The 16,519-nt window shown below is 51.3% G+C and overlaps 1 protein-coding gene across 1 annotated transcript; it reads left to right on the top strand.

The window, feature by feature from the left end:
* The first annotated feature begins 220 nt into the window (after nt 1–220).
* On the top strand, nt 221–16,171 carry ITGB7 (integrin subunit beta 7). The gene is made up of 16 exons (XM_044228313.1): nt 221–258; nt 6,956–7,032; nt 7,769–7,972; nt 9,650–9,851; nt 9,929–10,099; nt 10,869–11,110; nt 11,458–11,616; nt 11,930–12,025; nt 12,167–12,256; nt 13,127–13,273; nt 13,599–13,792; nt 14,154–14,377; nt 14,622–14,841; nt 14,980–15,188; nt 15,479–15,636; nt 15,897–16,171. The coding sequence occupies exons 3-16, from the start codon at nt 7,772–7,774 to the stop codon at nt 15,975–15,977; spliced, it is 2,394 nt and encodes a 797-aa protein (XP_044084248.1). The 5' UTR covers nt 221–258; nt 6,956–7,032; nt 7,769–7,771; the 3' UTR covers nt 15,978–16,171.
* Nucleotides 16,172–16,519: the final 348 nt, after the last annotated feature.

The raw sequence follows: 16,519 nt of genomic DNA, 5'->3' as shown, positions 1-16,519 counted from the left end.
CACCCCAGCATGTCATAGGGTCTCGGTAGCCAGACAAGCTTCCTTGCTTCCTTCCAGATCCCTGTATCATCACCACCCCCCTTGGCTCAATTCCACCCCTATGGGCTCCACCTTCTCCTAGGTCAGTTACCCCACCACCCCGAAATCTCCTCCACCCCACCCCACCCCAGGGCGTGTCACTTCCTCCTCTGCAGCCTCCCAGATCAGTACACAAAGGCCACCGCTGCTGGAGGAAGAGCTGCTGGGTGACATGCACCTGTGAGTACCAGGGCACCAGCCCTCTGCCTCCTCTCTTCTTACAACCCAACCCCTGCCTGCTCCCTACCACCTCCATGGAATAGGGCTCTGGGCTCTGACCCGAAGATGCCCAAGATCCGGCTGAGACTGGAGAAGGCTCTGAACTCGTTTCTGAATTCCTAAGATCCTCTTCCCAGTTCCCTCCTCCAGTCTCTCAAGTTCTCCCCGCCTCACCCCTACCCATCTCTCCTGCATAGGTTTCCCAAAAGTGGGGCTGGAGAGGGAGGCAAAGAAGGTAGGGGAATGTATGACTGCTATCATTGGAGAACCTGCCATGTGCCAAAGATTATGTCAAGGTAGGGCTCTCCCAGTGTGACTCCCCAGCAGCTACCCCAGGTGCCTAGTGCCTGGTGCTCAGATCAGATCTGCCAGTGACAGCTTGACAGTGACTACCACAGCCCTGGGGGATGGTGGCCAGTGGCTCTGTTCTCTTCCCTCCTTGTGCTGCTCAGTGGGCAGCAGAGGATTCCACCTGATTTGGGAGCTCTGAATAGGTTGGGCAAATGCTCTGTTTCTCAGATGGGGAGGGGGGAATGTTAGGGTGTGTATTGGAGTCAGAATCGAGGCCAGGAAAATGGGACAACTACAGAGGGAAAGAAGGGAAGATGGCAGAAGATCCCCTCAAGGGAAGAGAAAGGGGATCAGGTGGAGCCCACTGGAGTTGATGGGGAGAAGGCACAACTTTTGATGAGTCTCACTGTCTTAATCCCTGTTCACTGTCACTTTCTGCCCTGGGATTCAGGTTTGTAAAAAGAGGGGGATGAAGTTGACAGCCCTGTTGCTCTATGGTTAGGATAAGAGGGAAAAGGAAGTAGAACAAAGAGCTGTACAGAAGTGGTGAAGAGGGGCGCCTGGGTGGCTCAGTGGGTTAAGGCCTCTGCCTTCAGCTCGGGTCATGATCTCAGGGTCCTGGGATTGAGCCCCACGTCCGGCTCTCTGCTCAGCAGGGAGCCTGCTTCCCTTCCTCTCTTTCTGCTTGCCTCTCTACTTGTGATCTCTGTCAAAGAAGTAAATAAAAATCTTTAATAATAATAATAAAAAGAAGTGGAGAAGAGAAAAGCAGCAGAAAGATGTCATCAAATTTTGGGGGGGAAATTAACAGAAACAAGCTGCAGGCCGTGTATCCCCAAGTTAGAAAGAAGAGGGAAAATCGGGAAAAGGGGGTTGGGAAGTCCTGGGCAGGGAGTCCCAAGGGCTCCCTTTAGGGGAAATGAGTGGGTTTGAGGTCTCTGGATATGTCCAATCCTGGGGGCCCCGCCTTGACAGATGAGTCAAAACTGGGCTTTGTGCTGCAGCATCGTTGGCCTCCTTGACCACAGGCGTGCAGAGCAAGCAGGGTTGAGGTTACAGAGCCTGAGCCGTGGGCCAACCTTGCACAGGACGGGGGCCCCGAGACATATACATATATATATATATAGCACCCGAGGTCCTAAGTGGTAGTACAGCTGAGGTCAACAACTTGGCACCCCACCCCTTCCCCACGCTGTATAGAGCATCCATTTGAATCTAGAACCAGGAGGAGGAAGATGCAGGTGCTTCAAGCCAAGGACTTAGTTGGCCTTTCTCATACACACACCACTGGTGGGAATATAAACCGACACAGTTGCTAAAGTGCTTATGTCAGTGATAACCCGCCAACATTACAAGTCAATATTTATTGACCCTACAAATCCTCTTCCAGGGACTTTAAAAAAATTATTCATTTATTTGCCAGACAGAGAGAGGTGGGGAGCACAAGCAGAGAGAGGTGCAGGCAGAGGGAGAAGCAGGCTCCCCACTGAGCAAGGAGCCCGATGTGGGGCTTGATCCCAGGACCCCAGGATCATGACCTGAGCTGAAGGCAGACGCTTAATCAACTGAGCCACTCGGGTGTCCCTTCTTCTAGGGACATACCCTACAGATTCACTCACACACATGTGAAATGATAAGTGCATGAATTTCCATTGCAGCATTAGTTTCAATAGTGAGCAATTAGAAGCAATTTAAATCCCTATGAGAGATTAACTGTAATGTTATATATCCGTGCAAGGTGGAAATCTATATGGCTGTGAAAATGACAAGCAAGTTCTTTATTTTCTTCAGTAACAGGTTTCTAAGAAAAGTAATTGAAAGAAGAAAAAAATAGAGGGCAAAACTGCGTGTATTCTAGAATTGTGAACGTAGAAATCTGTCATTTGATTTGACCATTTGAAGAACATATGTATTTATATTAGTTTGTATATGCATAAAACAATCCCTAGAAGGATTATAAACAACAAAAGATAATAAAAAATTGATGGTTATTTATTTGGAGTGAGGTGTGGAAACGGGAGGATGGGAGATACGAGTGGGAGATTTGTAAATGTTTTGATTTTTTATGTGATAAAATGCACATAAAATTTATAATGTTGTAAAGATTTTTTTTAGATTTTATTTATTTATTTCAGATAGAGACAGAGAATGAGAGAAAGCACACGCCATGCACAAGCAGAGGGAAAGGGAGAAGCAGGTTCTCCGCTGAGCAGAGAGCCTGTCTCACGGGGCTCGATCCCACCCAAGCCGAAGGCAGACGCCTAACCAACTGAGCCACCCAGGTGCCCCTAAAATTGATCATTTTAACCATTTTAAGTGTTCAGTTCAGTGGCATTAAGTACCCTTACAATGTTGTACAACCATCACCGCTATCTAGTTTTAGAACTTTTTCTTCACTCCAGAACAAAACTGCCCATCGAGCGGTTATTCCTCATTCTTCCCTCTTCCCCAGCACCCCCTGCAATGACCATTTACTTTCTGTTTCTGGGGATTTGTCTAGTCACGAAAGTTCCCATAAACCGAATCGTACAATGTGTGGTTTTTTTTTTTGTGACTGGTTTCATTTACTTAGCATTGCGTTTTCAAGTTTCAGTGATGTTGTAGCATGTATCAGGTCTTCATTCCTTCCTATGGCCAAATAATATTCCATAGTGTGGAGATAGCACATTTTGTCTATCTGTTCATCAGTCAATGGACATTTGCATTGTTTCTACCATGAGGCTATTGTGAATAGTACTGATATGAAGGTTCATGTACAAATTTTTGTTTTAAATAACTTACTGGGGATTTATTAAACTCTGTTGTACCATTTTACATTCCCACCAGCAACATATGATGGTTCCATATTCTCTACATCCCCTTTTTCTATTTTTTAAAGAATTTAATATAGCCGGGTGCCTAGGTATGTCAGTGGATTAAGCCTCTGCCTTCGGCTCAGGTCATGATCTCAGGGTCCTGGGATCCAGCCCCACCCCACGTCTATCTCTCTGCTCAGCATGGAGCCGGCTTCCCCTCTCTCTCCCTCTGCCTGCCTCTCTGCCTACTTGTGATCTCTCTCTGTCAAATAAATACATAAAATTTAAAAATATATATATTAAAAAATTTTAATGTAGCCATTTACTGGGTATGAAGTAGTATCTCACTGTGGTATTTGATTGGCATTTCCCTGATGATTAATGGTGTTGAGCATCTTTTTCTGTGCTTGTTGGCCATCTGTCTACCTTCTTCAAAGAAATATCTACGTAAGTCCTCTGCCATTTAAAAATGGGGTGGTTAGGGGGTGGGGCGCCTGCGTGGCTCAGTGGGTTAAGCCGCTGCCTTTGGTTCAGGTCATGATCTCGGGGTCCTGGGATCGAGTCCCGCATCGGGCTCTCTGCTCAGCAGGGGGCCTGCTTCCCTCTCTCTCTCTGCCTGCCTCTCCTACTACTTGTGATTTCTCTCTGTCAAATAAATAAATAAAATCTTTAAAAAAAAATGGGGTGGTTAGGGGGCGCCTGGGTGACTCAGTGGGTTAAAGCCTCTGCCTTCGGCTCAGGTCATGGTCTCAGGGTCTTGGGATCGAGCCCCGCATCGGGCTTTCTGCTCGCAGGGAGCCTGCTTCCTCCTCTCTCTCTGCCTGCTTCTCTGCCTACTTGTGATCTCTGTCTGTAAAATGAATAAATAAAATCTTTAAAAAAATAAAAAATAAAAATAAAAATGGGGTGGTTTGCCTTTTAGTTGTTGAGTTGGAAGAGTTCTTTATATGTTCTGGATCCTTCCCAGATATATGATTTGCAAATATTTCCTCACTTTCTGTAGCTTGTCTTTTTGTCTTCTCCATAGTGTTCTTTGAAGCACAAAAGTTTTATATTTATATATTTATATTTTTATGAAGTCTAATTGACCTATTCTTTTTTCTTTTGTTGCTTGTGTTTTTGATGTCCTCATTAAGAATCCGTTGTCAAAGGGCACTTGGGTGGCTCAGTGGGTTAGGCCTCTGCCTTTGGCTCTGGTCATGATCTCTGGCTCCTGGGATCCAGCCCCATGTTGGATTCGCTGCTCAGTGGGGGGCCTGCTTCTCTCTCTTTCTGCCTGCCTCTCTTGTAATCTCTATCTGTCGAATAAATAAATCTTTAAAAAAAATCCATTGTCAAGTCCAAGGCCACAAAGATTTACCCCTCCATTTTCTTCGAAGAATTTATAGTTCAAGGACTTACATTTAGGTCGTTGATGCATTTTCAGTTAATTTTTGTATATGTGGTGAGGTAGGAGTCCAACTTCCTTCTTTCACATGTGGATAGCCAGTCATCCCAGCACCATTTGTTAAAGACTGTTCTCTCGGGGTGCCTGGGTGGCTCAGTGGGTTAAGCCTCTGCCTTCGGCTCAGGTCATGATCTCAGGGTCCTGGGATCGAGCCCCATATCGCGCTCTCTGCTTGGCAGTGAGCCTGCTTCCTCCTCTCTCTCTCTGCCTGCTTCTCTGCCTACTTGTGATCTCTGTCAAATAAATAAATAAAAATCTTAAAAAAAAAAAAAGACTGTTCTCTCCCCATCGAGTAGTTTGGCACCTTTGTTGCAAACCAAATGGCCATAAATGGATGAATTTATTTCTGGACTCTAGATTTTATTTCATTGATCTACATGCCTACCCTTGATCTACATGCCACATTGTCTTGATCACTGTAGCTTCCTAGTAAGGTTTGAAAGATGTGAGAGACCTCTGATTTCATTCTTTTTCAAGATTGTTTTTGGCCATTCGGGGTCCCATGCAATTCCATAGGAAGTGTAGGACCAACTTTTCCATCTCTGTAAAAAAAAGGCCATTGCAATGTACCTTTCTGATTTTTAAAAAATATTAATTTGAGAGAAAGCGCGCTTGTACACAGGGGAGAGAGACAGAGGGAGACAGAGTGTCAAGGAGACACCGTGTTGGGCACAGAGCCAGAGGGACATCGGGCTCTATCTCTTGACCCTGAGATCAGAACCCTGAGATCAGGACACAAGCTGAAAACCCCGACTCAGACACTTAAACGACTGCACCACCCAGGAGCCCCCTTAACTTCCTGATTTTGTCTCTCTCTCTCTCTTTTCTTTTAAAGATTTTATTTATTTATTTATTTGACAGACAGATATCACAAGTAGGCAGAGAGGCAGGCAGAGAGAGAGGGGGAAGCAGGCTTCCCGATGAGCAGAGAGCCTGATGTGGGGCTCAATTCCAGGACCCTGAGATCATGACCTGAGCCGAAGGCAGAGGCTTTAACCCATAGAGCCACCCAGGCTCTATTATTAATTGACAAAACAATTAATAAGTTTTAACAATCAGAAATTTGCCTGGTTTTCCCTGGAGGTCATTCCAGGAATTACCCTGCCTTCAGGCTCTTTCTTCAGTCTATATTTGCTCTGTGCAACATACAAGAAAGATAAAAGTTTACTAGCTGTGGCTTGCCTTCCTGCATTATCCCAGGCCTTTAGAAATTTCTCTTATGGTCTAATCTTTATTCCTCTTGCTACCATGTCAGCTACCTTCCCTGACTCTCTCACACACTCCTTCATTAGCTCTAGTCTTCCTTCCTCTCATTTCTTTCTTTTTTTTTTTTTTTAAGATTTTATTTATTTATTTGACAGACAGAGATCACAGGTAAGCAGACAGAGAGAGAGAGAGGAGGAAGCAGGCCCCCTGCTGAGCAGAGAGCCCCAGGACCCCAAGACCCCAGGACCCCGGGATCATGACCTGAGCCGAAGGCAAAGGCTTTAACCCACTGAGCCACCCAGGCACCCCTCTTCCTCTCATTCTTATTCCCTGACTTTCCTTCCTTAAATTTAGAACCCTTGACCCTCTCTTTCTTTTTTTCCTTTTCTTTCTTTCTCTCTCTTTCTTTAATGTTTTTTCTCTTTTTAAAAAGATTTTATTTCTTTTTTTTTTTAAAGACTTTATTTATTTATTTGACAGACAGAGATCACAAGTAGGCAGAGAGGTAGGCAGAGAGAGAGGGAAGGAGGAAGCAGGCTCCCTGCTGAGCAGAGAGCCTGATGTGGGGTTCGATCCCAGGACCCTGGGATCACGACCTTAGCCGAAAGCAGAGGCTTTAACCCACTGAGCCACCCAGGCACCCCAAAAGATTTTATTTCTTTATTTGAAAGAAAGACAGAGCATGAGCATGAGCATGAGCAGTGGGGAGGAGGCAGAGGGAAAGGAAGAAGCAGACTCCCCGCTGAGCAGGGAGCCCAATATGGGGCTCAGTCCCTGGACCCTGAGATCATGCCCTGAGGCCAAAGTAGACGCTCAACCAACTGAGCCACCCAGGCACCCCTGTTCCTTCATTTAGAATCCAAGATTATGAAAACTGCAAGGCCTGTCAGATTATTTATTTAACTGTCTCTCTTTACAGATGTGGGAACTAAGGCCCAGAGAAAAAGTCTGATTGGCCATACAGCCATCGAGAGACTGAAGCAGGACCAGAACTTGGTGTGTTTCCTGTTTGGTTCTGTTTTCACTGTGGCTTGGAATCTTGGTGACTAGACATTGGTGGGTGTAGACCTTAGTGCTTCCGGGGCTAGTCCCCAGACTCTTGTTAGGCCATTTTGGCCACCTTTGCCCTGGCAAAGTCTGTACAAAGGAGGGACAGGACTTCTCTGAGGGTCCTACCCACGTGTGGTGGCTGCCTCTTCCCTACATTTTTTTTAAAAAAAGATTCTATTTATTTATTTATTTGAAAAAGAGAGACTGAGCCAAGAGAGAGAAAGCATGAACAAGGGGAGAGGGAGAAGCAGACTCCTCTGCTGAGCAGGGAGCCTGATGTGGGGCTCAATTCCATGACCCTGGGATCATCACCTGAGCTGAAGGCAGTTGCTTAACCAACTGAGACACCCAGGCCCAGGTGCCCAGTCTTCCTGACATTTTATTTTATTTTATTTACTTATTTTTTTTTTCTTCCTGACATTTTAAAGAAACAGCTGAATCCACAGGGAGAGATTCTCAGAGGATATAAAGAATTGAGGTAGAGGTTTGTTTGTTTGTTTTCTTAAGTAAACTCTACACCCAAGGTGGGGCTTGATCAAGAGTTGCATGCTCTAGGACTAAGTCAGCCAGGCACCCCTGAGCAGAGTTTTGAGAATGACAAACACAGGCTAAGTTTAGAGGACTGAGAGCTTAGAGGCCCTTCCTTGAGGACCCACGTGTCACCCTTTATGTCCTATTGTAGGCCATGGTGGCTTTGCCCGTAGTCCTTGTTTTTCTGCTGGTCTTGAGCAGAGGGGAGAGTGAATTGGATGCCATGATCTCCCTGTCCGAGAAGGCCACAGAATGGAGGGATCCTGATCCATCCCTGCTGGGGTCCTGCCAGCCCACCTCCTCCTGCCGGGAGTGCATCCTCTCACACCCAAGCTGTGCATGGTGCAAGCAACTGGTAAAGCTGGGCCTGTGGCCTTTGGAGACTGTGTATAGGTGTATGTGCAGAACAGAGCTCTGTGCGTGATTGTGTGGGCAAATGTGTGATTTCTGGGTGCACTCGGCAGTCCCATGGGTGACTGAGTTTGTGCCCCTAGGACTCCTGTGTGTGTGTGCATGCATGTGTGTGCAAGGGTCCTGTGTATACACTTGTGTGTCTGTGTATTTGCATATCTCTGGAGAAGATTTGGTGACCTTACATTTGGTGGAAGTATGTTCTTGCTGGAACTCACGCTTGCGTACAGGTAAAGTGAGCTTTGGCACACGTGTACATGTGAGAAAGTGTTTGTCAGCTCAGGCAGCCGTAACAACATAACACAGACTGGGTGGCTTAAGCAACAGGGATTTATTTCTCACAGTGCTGGAGCCTAGATCCAAGATCAAGGTGGCAGTCAGTTTGGTTCCTGGTGAGAGCCCTCTCCCTGGCCTATAGTCAGGCTGTAGACAAGATCTCTGGTGTCTCTTATTATAATGGCATCAATTCCACCACTCCCCACCCCAACCACGTGAGGGTTCTCCCTTCACGATCTCAACTAATCCTCATTTCTTCCCAGAGGCTCCATCTCCAAATGCTTTATCATCACATTGGGGGTTAGTCCCTAATAGAAAGTATATGACTGGTTTTCTGAGTCTGTGTTGGGGGTGCATGGGCATAGCCTTCCCAAAGTATGTAGTCTCCTGTGGCTGGGAAAGTAGAAGGAAAGGAGGTAGAAGTGGCTAGGCTTTGGAGGAAAGACTTGATCTACCCAAGTGGCCCAGAAGGATGCTGGGGAGGAGGTGTCTCCCTGGCCTGTCAAACAAGAGGGTTCTTTGTTTGTGCCTTAAAGAGACAGGGCTCATGGAGTGGCAGAGCATGGTGGGTACCTGAGCTGGGGGGTAGGAAGAGGGAGAGTTCGATCAGAGATGAGGGCAAACTCCCTAGAAGGCAGAGCTACAGAAACTGAGTGGAGGCTGACTCAGCAGGGGGAGAAAGGCACCCTGTGAATCTGGGAGGACCGGAAGAGGATACTCAGAGTCAGTGGGAGACAGAGCAGAGATGGGCGAGGCAGTCAGATACCAGTCTGCCTCCTTCAATCTCTGGACCTAAGACTGGCACCAGGGCCAGTTGAGAAGCCACTGTAACCATTTCCTTCCTCTGCCACTTCCCAGCCAGTCCCCAAGGGACCAGACACGGGTGGGAGCTGGGTGGAGGGAGGGGAGAGGAGTCTCCTGTTCTGTCCTGGTCCTTCCCCCTCTGGGGGGAACTTAGCCTGGGTCTTAACCTGACCAGCTTTCCCGTTTTGGCCTGAGCATGCAGGAGAGCTAGGACTAGGAGACCAGGCTCCTCTTTTTCTTGTGGTAGTGAGGTGCCTGAGATCTCAACAGGAAGTCTGTGGCCCTGCGGGGGAGGAGAAGGGTAGGTGGCTAGGGAGAGGGGGTTGTCTAGATGAGCAGAGGGTAGGTGTGGTGCTAGAGGAAGTGGGCTCAGACAAGACAGAACCAGGTTTGGAGGTGGCTATGGGGGGACGGAGAGGGGAGGGCATTCGAGGGGCTCAGGGCACTGTGAGGGGAGGGTCGCGAGCGGCCTGGATCGCAGGTGTTGGGGTGGAGGGTCCGTGGGGGACCAGAGTCCCGACGCGCTTCCCCTTGGATTCAGAACTTCACCGCGTCGGGGTTAGCGGAGGAGCGGCGCTGCGGCCGGCGACAGGAGCTGCTGGCGCGTGGCTGCCCCTTGGGGGAGCTGGAGGAGCCCCGCGGCCGGCTGGAGGTGCTGCAGGACCAGCCGCTGAGCCCGGGCACCCGCGGCGAGGGGGCCACACAGCTGGCGCCGCAGCGGGTGCGGGTCACACTGCGGCCCGGTGAGTCCCCGGGGGCGGGGCCGGAGGGCGGGGCCGAGGTGCCATCTCCCGCCCGCTGACCCACGCCCGCCTCCCAGGGGAGCCGCAGCAGCTCCGAGTGCGCTTCCTCCGGGCCCCGGGATACCCCGTCGACCTATACTACCTCATGGACCTGAGCTACTCCATGAAGGACGACCTGGAGCGCGTGCGCCAGCTCGGACACGACTTGCTGGTGCAGCTGCAGCAGGTCACACACTCCGTGCGCATCGGTGAGCGCCCCGCCGGCCCTCAGCCTCCCCTTGCTGGGAGCTCGGGCCCCTACCTGCCCTCTCCTAGTTTTTAGCAGACCTGCTCAGGCAACGGGTTTCTGGTCTCTCCTCCCAAAGACATTCATCTTCCAGGACAGAACTCGAGGGGATTTAAGAGGCTGTCCAGTAGGAGCACTCATTCCACATGAGAGGTAACTGAGTCCCAGAGTCTAGCCAGACGGGGTTCAGACAGGGTCAGACAGGGTCAGACAGGGCGCCCTGGATCTACCAACCAGATACTGCCCTGATACTCTTACTACCAGATATTGCCCTGATGCCACTGTCTCAGCCCCATCTGTGTCCCTCCGGCAAGGGCTAAATACCACTGTCCCTGGCTGTGCCTTCTGCACTCACATCTCCCTTGTTCAAAGGATGCCCTCCTTTGCATCAGGCTATACCCTATTCCTTCTCGTTCCTCCAGAGACCCTGCCTGACTGCCACTGTGTCCTCCTCTTGATCTCCTCCATCCCCCACTGCTCTGAACCAGTGATCCAAACCTTTTGCTCCACCCCCTCCCCCGCCCCCACTGGCCAAGTAGGCCAGATACTCAGACCCTCCATGCTGGGGGCACTTGCTCTCATTATCTCCTCTACTCCTCTGTGACTGTCCCCCTGACCGCCCACCACTGCTTTCCATGGACCTCTGCCTTCTGAGTCCTCAGCAGAGGCCCTTCCACCCTGCAGCTAGCCAGTGACTTCTGGCACAGCCCTCATGATTTCCGCCCTCCCAGGCTTTGGCTCCTTCGTGGACAAAACGGTGATGCCCTTTGTGAGCACGGTGTCCTCCAAACTTCGCCACCCCTGTCCCACCCGGCTGGAGCGCTGCCAGCCACCCTTCAGCTTTCGCCATGTGCTGTCACTGACCGGAGATGCTAAGGCCTTTGAGCGGGAGGTGGGGCGCCAGAATGTGTCTGGAAATCTGGACTCGCCTGAAGGTGGCTTCGATGCCATTCTGCAGGCTGCGCTCTGTCAGGTGAGGACGTGGGGAGGGCATCTGGGTCCGAAGCACTGTTTGGGGCTGAGACGGCCACCTAGGGTCATGCAGTGCCCAATTCTAGAAGTGCCCTTTGTACCATCCTCACTGTAGTTTGCATATTCATTTGAACAGTTTCCTGGTGGATTGGACTAAAGTACCTTAAGGAAGAGGCATGTTTTTCTAGTTCATAAGAAGGCCTCCACCAGCAGCGACCATGTTTGGGGGGCTGGGGAAAAGCAGGGGTCTGGAGACAGGGGGGTACACAAATGACTCAGAATGAGGCTGGCAGATCCTTGGCTCATAGAGCAAGGTACACAGCCTAACTTCTATCCCCCCAACCCCAGGAGCAGATTGGCTGGAGGAATGTGTCCCGCTTGCTGGTGTTCACTTCGGATGACACATTCCACACAGCTGGGGATGGGAAGTTGGGTGGCATTTTCATGCCCAGTGATGGGCACTGCCACTTGGACAGCGATGGCCTCTATCGTCGCAGTCCAGAGTTTGTGAGTCTCTACCCTCGCCCCACCCCTATCGGAGCCACCCCTCCTCTATGCCCAGGCCCCCCACCCCTGCCTCCTCGCCCTTACCAGTGACCACCCTGCCCTCTTCCCCAGGAGCTCCTCTTCTCCATGTCCCCCCACTGGTCAGACAGAAACCCATGTCACCCCACTCCCTAGCCCCTCCCTCCTCCTTGCTGAGCCTCCCGGGTTCCTCTAGCTGGTGGAACCCTGGTTCCTGGACTTCCTGGGCAGAGGGCATGTAGGATGTTGTGGGGGAGACTGGCGGAGCTCACCTTATCCCTGTTCCCCTGCCCAGGACTACCCCTCTGTGGGTCAGGTAGCCCAGGCCCTGTCTGCGGCAAATATCCAGCCCATCTTTGCCGTCACCAGTGCCACGCTGCCTGTCTACCAGGTGAGAGTTGTCTGAATGCCGGACCTTCCCGCCGTGCGCCTTTCTCAGCTCCCTCAAAGACCGCTCTCCTCCTCCCCATATGTCCTCGCCTCCCTTCCAGACCCTCCAGAAGCCCATTTCCCTCAACTCCTCATAACCTAGGAGCTGAGTAAGCTGATTCCTAAGTCCGCAGTGGGGTTGTTGAGCGAGGACTCCAGCAACGTGGTGCAGCTCATCATGGATGCTTATAAGGTAAGGGGCTGGGACTGGGCAGCATGGCGAGCGCAGGCCCTGGAAAGGGGCCTTTGGGGAGGTGACAGAACTGAGAAGGACTGATCGCTTTTCGGTGTAGCCCTCCACGGCTCTTACCTACAGTTTGTCTATGGCTGTCATTAATCGTTCACTCAGCTGGGCTGACACTTGTACATCTGAAGTATCTGGCTTGCGTGAAACACAGAGCCCTGCTCTGGGCAAGGAAGGAAAGGAACATTCATTGAGCCAGTATTTCATGCCAAACACTGTCCTAAGTGCTTATGCTGCTTGCCTTCCCATTATCCCACTGAACCCCCGTTTGCTAACGATTAGCATCCCTATTTTATACATGAGAATACAGACACAGGGGGCTGAATGACTTGCCAGGGTCACACAGAGAACAGAGAGAAGGGCTGGCATTTGTGCCCCAGATGATCCATAAGGAAAGTAGCATCTGGAGCCTACTTTCACTGAGCTTACAAATAATTCAGAGGCATTTTTCACAGGAACCATAGAATTTTACAGGTAGAAGGAACCATAAAGATCCTTAAGTGTTTCTTGAGCTTAGCTCTGTAACCATGCTATAGGCGTCTTATGATGGTGATCACATCCTAAAGCCACAGTGAGAAAATCTGAGACAGGATCCAATTTCCCAGGGCAAACTCAATTGAAAGACTCTGCCCTCGAGGGCTTTACATGTACAGGTTGTATATCCTGATTGGGAGTATGAGAAGCAGCTCCTGCATGTTACAAAGGTCCCCACAGCAGGCCAAGGGCAGGCCTGTGGTGGAATTTGGAATGGCTGCAGAGGGCACAAGGTGGGTTTGGAGTCCTGCTTTCACGTGGTTACTCACTGTCTCCCTTCCACAGAGCCTGTCCTCCACGGTGACCCTCGAACACTCTCCACTCCCTCCGGGGGTCCACATCTCATACGAATCTCAGTGTGGGGATCCTGAGAAGAGGGAGGGTGAGGCTGGGGACCGGGGCCAGTGCAACCACGTCCGAACCAACCAGACGGTGAGAGCCAGCCAAGATAGGCAGAAGGAAGGAAGTGGGGGTGGGGGAGGGAAATTGAAGCAGGCAGGAAAAGACTGGGGGCAGACACAGAGAACAATGCAAAAGCATGGGGTTGTTCTCCCTCCATCCTTTCTGAAAGGGTTTTAATGAGTAGCTTCCTCCAGTGGGTTTCTAAGAGATGGGTATTAGCATGATCTTATCCCTTCATTTCCTAAGGAATAGGTTCTTGATGATCAATGGGTTTGGCGTGTGTGTGTGTGTGTGTGTGTGTGTGTGTGTGTACACATGGGACCTCAAGTCTGATTTCTGCCCATATTGTCCTCAGGTAAATTTTTTGGTTGCTCTCCAAGCTACCCACTGCTCCTCAGAGCCCCAGCTTCTGAGGCTGCGAGCCCTTGGCTTCTCAGAAGAGCTGACTGTGGAGCTGCACACTCTATGTGATTGTAACTGCAGTGACACCCAACCCCAGGCTCCCCACTGCAGTGATGGCCAGGGGCTCCTACAATGCGGGGTATGCAGGTGAGGCCTCCTGCTTCCTTTCAGCCATGTGGCTCTTCACACATGACCAAGGCCAGTATTTCTCCTCTCCCTTCTTATCCTCCCACTGGCATCTCTAGACATCTTTTTCCAGATGTCCCAAGACTCCACCCTGATTTTCGTCTGAAGTTTCCCAGATATGCCAAGACCCTCCCCTCCATTCTTTTACTCCTTGGTGCTCAACCACATACCAGCATCCCTTCAGCCACTCATCTCTCTCCCACTCTTTAGAGATCTTAGGTTTAGAGGATCCTGGGAAAGATAGGTCAAGGGATGGTAACCCTCTGACCCACTCTTCCCTTTCCTGGCTCTGCCTGACTCTGCTTCTGTCTTCCCCTCCCAGCTGTGCTCCTGGCCGCCTGGGCCGGCTCTGTGAATGCTCTGAGGCTGAGCTGTCTTCCCCTGATCTGGAATCTGGGTGCCGATCCCCCAATGGGACAGGGCCCTTGTGCAGTGGGAAGGGACGGTGTCACTGTGGACGCTGCAGCTGCAGCGGACAGAGCTCCGGGAGTCTGTGCGAGTGTGATGATGCCGGCTGCGAGCGACACGAGGGCATCCTCTGTGGAGGTACCTGCAGGATTTGGGAGAAGGGAGGGATTAGAGTGGCTCCCAAGGGTATTTAGGCTCTGGGGACTTCATGGCCTTAAGGGTGAGTATCGAAGGTTCTGGTGTAGGAGTTGGAGGTGGCTAGCAACCTTGGGAAGGAGTTGGATGCACGGGAACAGACCAGCTTTAGGCAGCCTGTGGTGGCATGTGATGCCCATTGTGTGTGAGGAGCGTGGTTGTCAGCTCGAGCATGGCTCTGCCCCAGGCTTTGGCCGCTGCCGATGTGGATTGTGTCACTGTTTCGCCAACCGCACTGGCAGAGCGTGTGAGTGCAGTGGGGACACGGACAGCTGTACCAGTCCCGACGGAATTATCTGCAGCAGGCACGGAGTGTGCAGGTGCAACCGCTGCCAGTGCTTGGAGGGCTACTTCGGTGCCCTCTGTGAGCAGTGCCCAGGCTGTGCGACGTCATGCGAGAGATACAGGTGAGGCCTCCGGTCCTGTGGCTTGGGAGCAGGGGCACAGCGGGACTCGCAGAGCCACTCCCATCTGCCTGCTCCTTCCTGCCGTGTAGTGTGGGTGACAGCTGCCTAGTTGGTAATCTACTGATGTCCACTGGACAGGGACTGTGCAGAATGTGGGGCCTTTGGAACTGGCCCCCTGGCCCTCAATTGCAGCAGGGCTTGTGGCTTTCTCAACGTGACCCTGACTTCAGCCCCTATCCTGGATGACGGCTGGTGCAAAGAGAGGACCCTGGACAACCAGCTGTTCTTCTTCCTGGTGGAGGAGGGAGCCGGAGGCAAGGTTGTGCTCAGAGTCAGACCCAAAGAGAGTAAGTGGGCAGGGATGCTATGGACATGCCAAAGGGAGCCCTGGAAGTTTGATTGGTAGGGCCTCAAAACTCGGGCTGGGGAGGTAAAGAGAATGGGAAATGAGGCTAGGAGTTGAAGTAGAGCAGGGTGTCCAGGCAAAAGTGGAGGTGATGGGCCAAGTGGACAAGACTAAGGTCTTGGCCACTGCCAGGTTCCCTTTGTTTTCAAGGACAGGCAGGGATGGGGAGGCTGGACACATTGTGGGCAATGGCCGATCCATCCCCATGGCTCTGTTATTTCTTCCCCATAGGAGCAGATCACACGCAGACCATTGTGCTGGGCTGTGTGGGGGGCATTGTGGCAGTGGGACTTGGGCTAGTTCTGGCTTATCGGCTTTCTGTGGAAATTTATGATCGCCGAGAATTCAGGCGCTTTGAGAAGGAGCGGCAGCGGCTCAACTGGAAGCAGGTGGGGAAGACTGCCTCTTACCCTGCTGGGCTCTCCCTGGTTAGGACCTCTTTGCTCTCTGCTGCCCGCCCCCTGCTCCCCAGCCCTGGCTCCTTCCACTTAGGCCGCCCCCTGACTTTGGTCTGTACCTCCTCTGGCCCATCCCGCTACTAACTTCCATCAGCTCTTGGGGCGCTGCTCAAGTTTGAGGTTGGCCTCTTAGGATTAGATAAAGGAAAGCCCAGGGACTCTTCCTCATCGTTTCCAACCTCCTTTCCCAGGACAGCAATCCTCTCTACAGAAGTGCCATCACGACCACCGTGAACCCTCGCTTTCAGGAGGCAGGGAGTCCCCTTCTCTGAAGCAGAGGGAGGAGCACTCCTCCCAGGGCTCTTCTCAGCTCCCTGGAAGGGGACTACTGATGAATAGTCATCACCCACTTCATTCTCAGAGTGACACCCGAGGGCTGCCTACCCTTGCAACCACGCTTCCCTACCTCATGAGTGGGGGTTAGCCCCCGCTCCCCGTATACAATAAAGAGTCTTACCTCAGAGCACCGCTGTCATCTTGCTTTACCCGAGGCCAGAGCAGGCTGTGGAGCCTGGGCCTCAGGAAAACATGTGCTCCTTCCTCCCACCTGAGTGTTGGGAGAGCCTGTAACCCGAGGTGCAGGAGGTGCAGGAGATTTGGTAAGCGGCTGCCAGGCGGGAGGGGGGGGCAGGGCTTCTCCATCTCCAGGTAATGCTGATATGGGAGGACTACAGACACACACTCAAGAGACACGTTGGTACCCTGCCTCATTTTGTTCTAGCATGCATGTTTTTTTCCCCGCCCCCCGTATTCAGAAGTGTTATTCTGTTTTTACTTGCACTTGTTGCTCTTCTGTGGAGGGGAGTTTTAAACA

The sequence above is a fragment of the Neovison vison genome, chromosome 12 (genome assembly GCF_020171115.1).
Source record: "Neovison vison isolate M4711 chromosome 12, ASM_NN_V1, whole genome shotgun sequence".
Lineage (NCBI taxonomy): Eukaryota > Metazoa > Chordata > Mammalia > Carnivora > Mustelidae > Neogale > Neogale vison.
The sequence above is the reverse complement of the archived record's forward strand: the minus strand, read 5'-3'. Positions and strand labels throughout refer to the sequence as shown.

Bases quoted from the DNA above. Each gene is read 5' to 3' on its own strand.
- ITGB7 (XM_044228313.1), top strand. From the start codon at position 7,772: ATGGTGGCTTTGCCCGTAGTCCTTGTTTTTCTGCTGGTCTTGAGCAGA. The intron at 14,842-14,979 runs GTGAGGCCTCCG...TCCACTGGACAG, and splicing joins ACGTCATGCGAGAGATACAG to GGACTGTGCAGAATGTGGGG. The intron at 15,637-15,896 runs GTGGGGAAGACT...CTCCTTTCCCAG, and splicing joins AGCGGCTCAACTGGAAGCAG to GACAGCAATCCTCTCTACAG.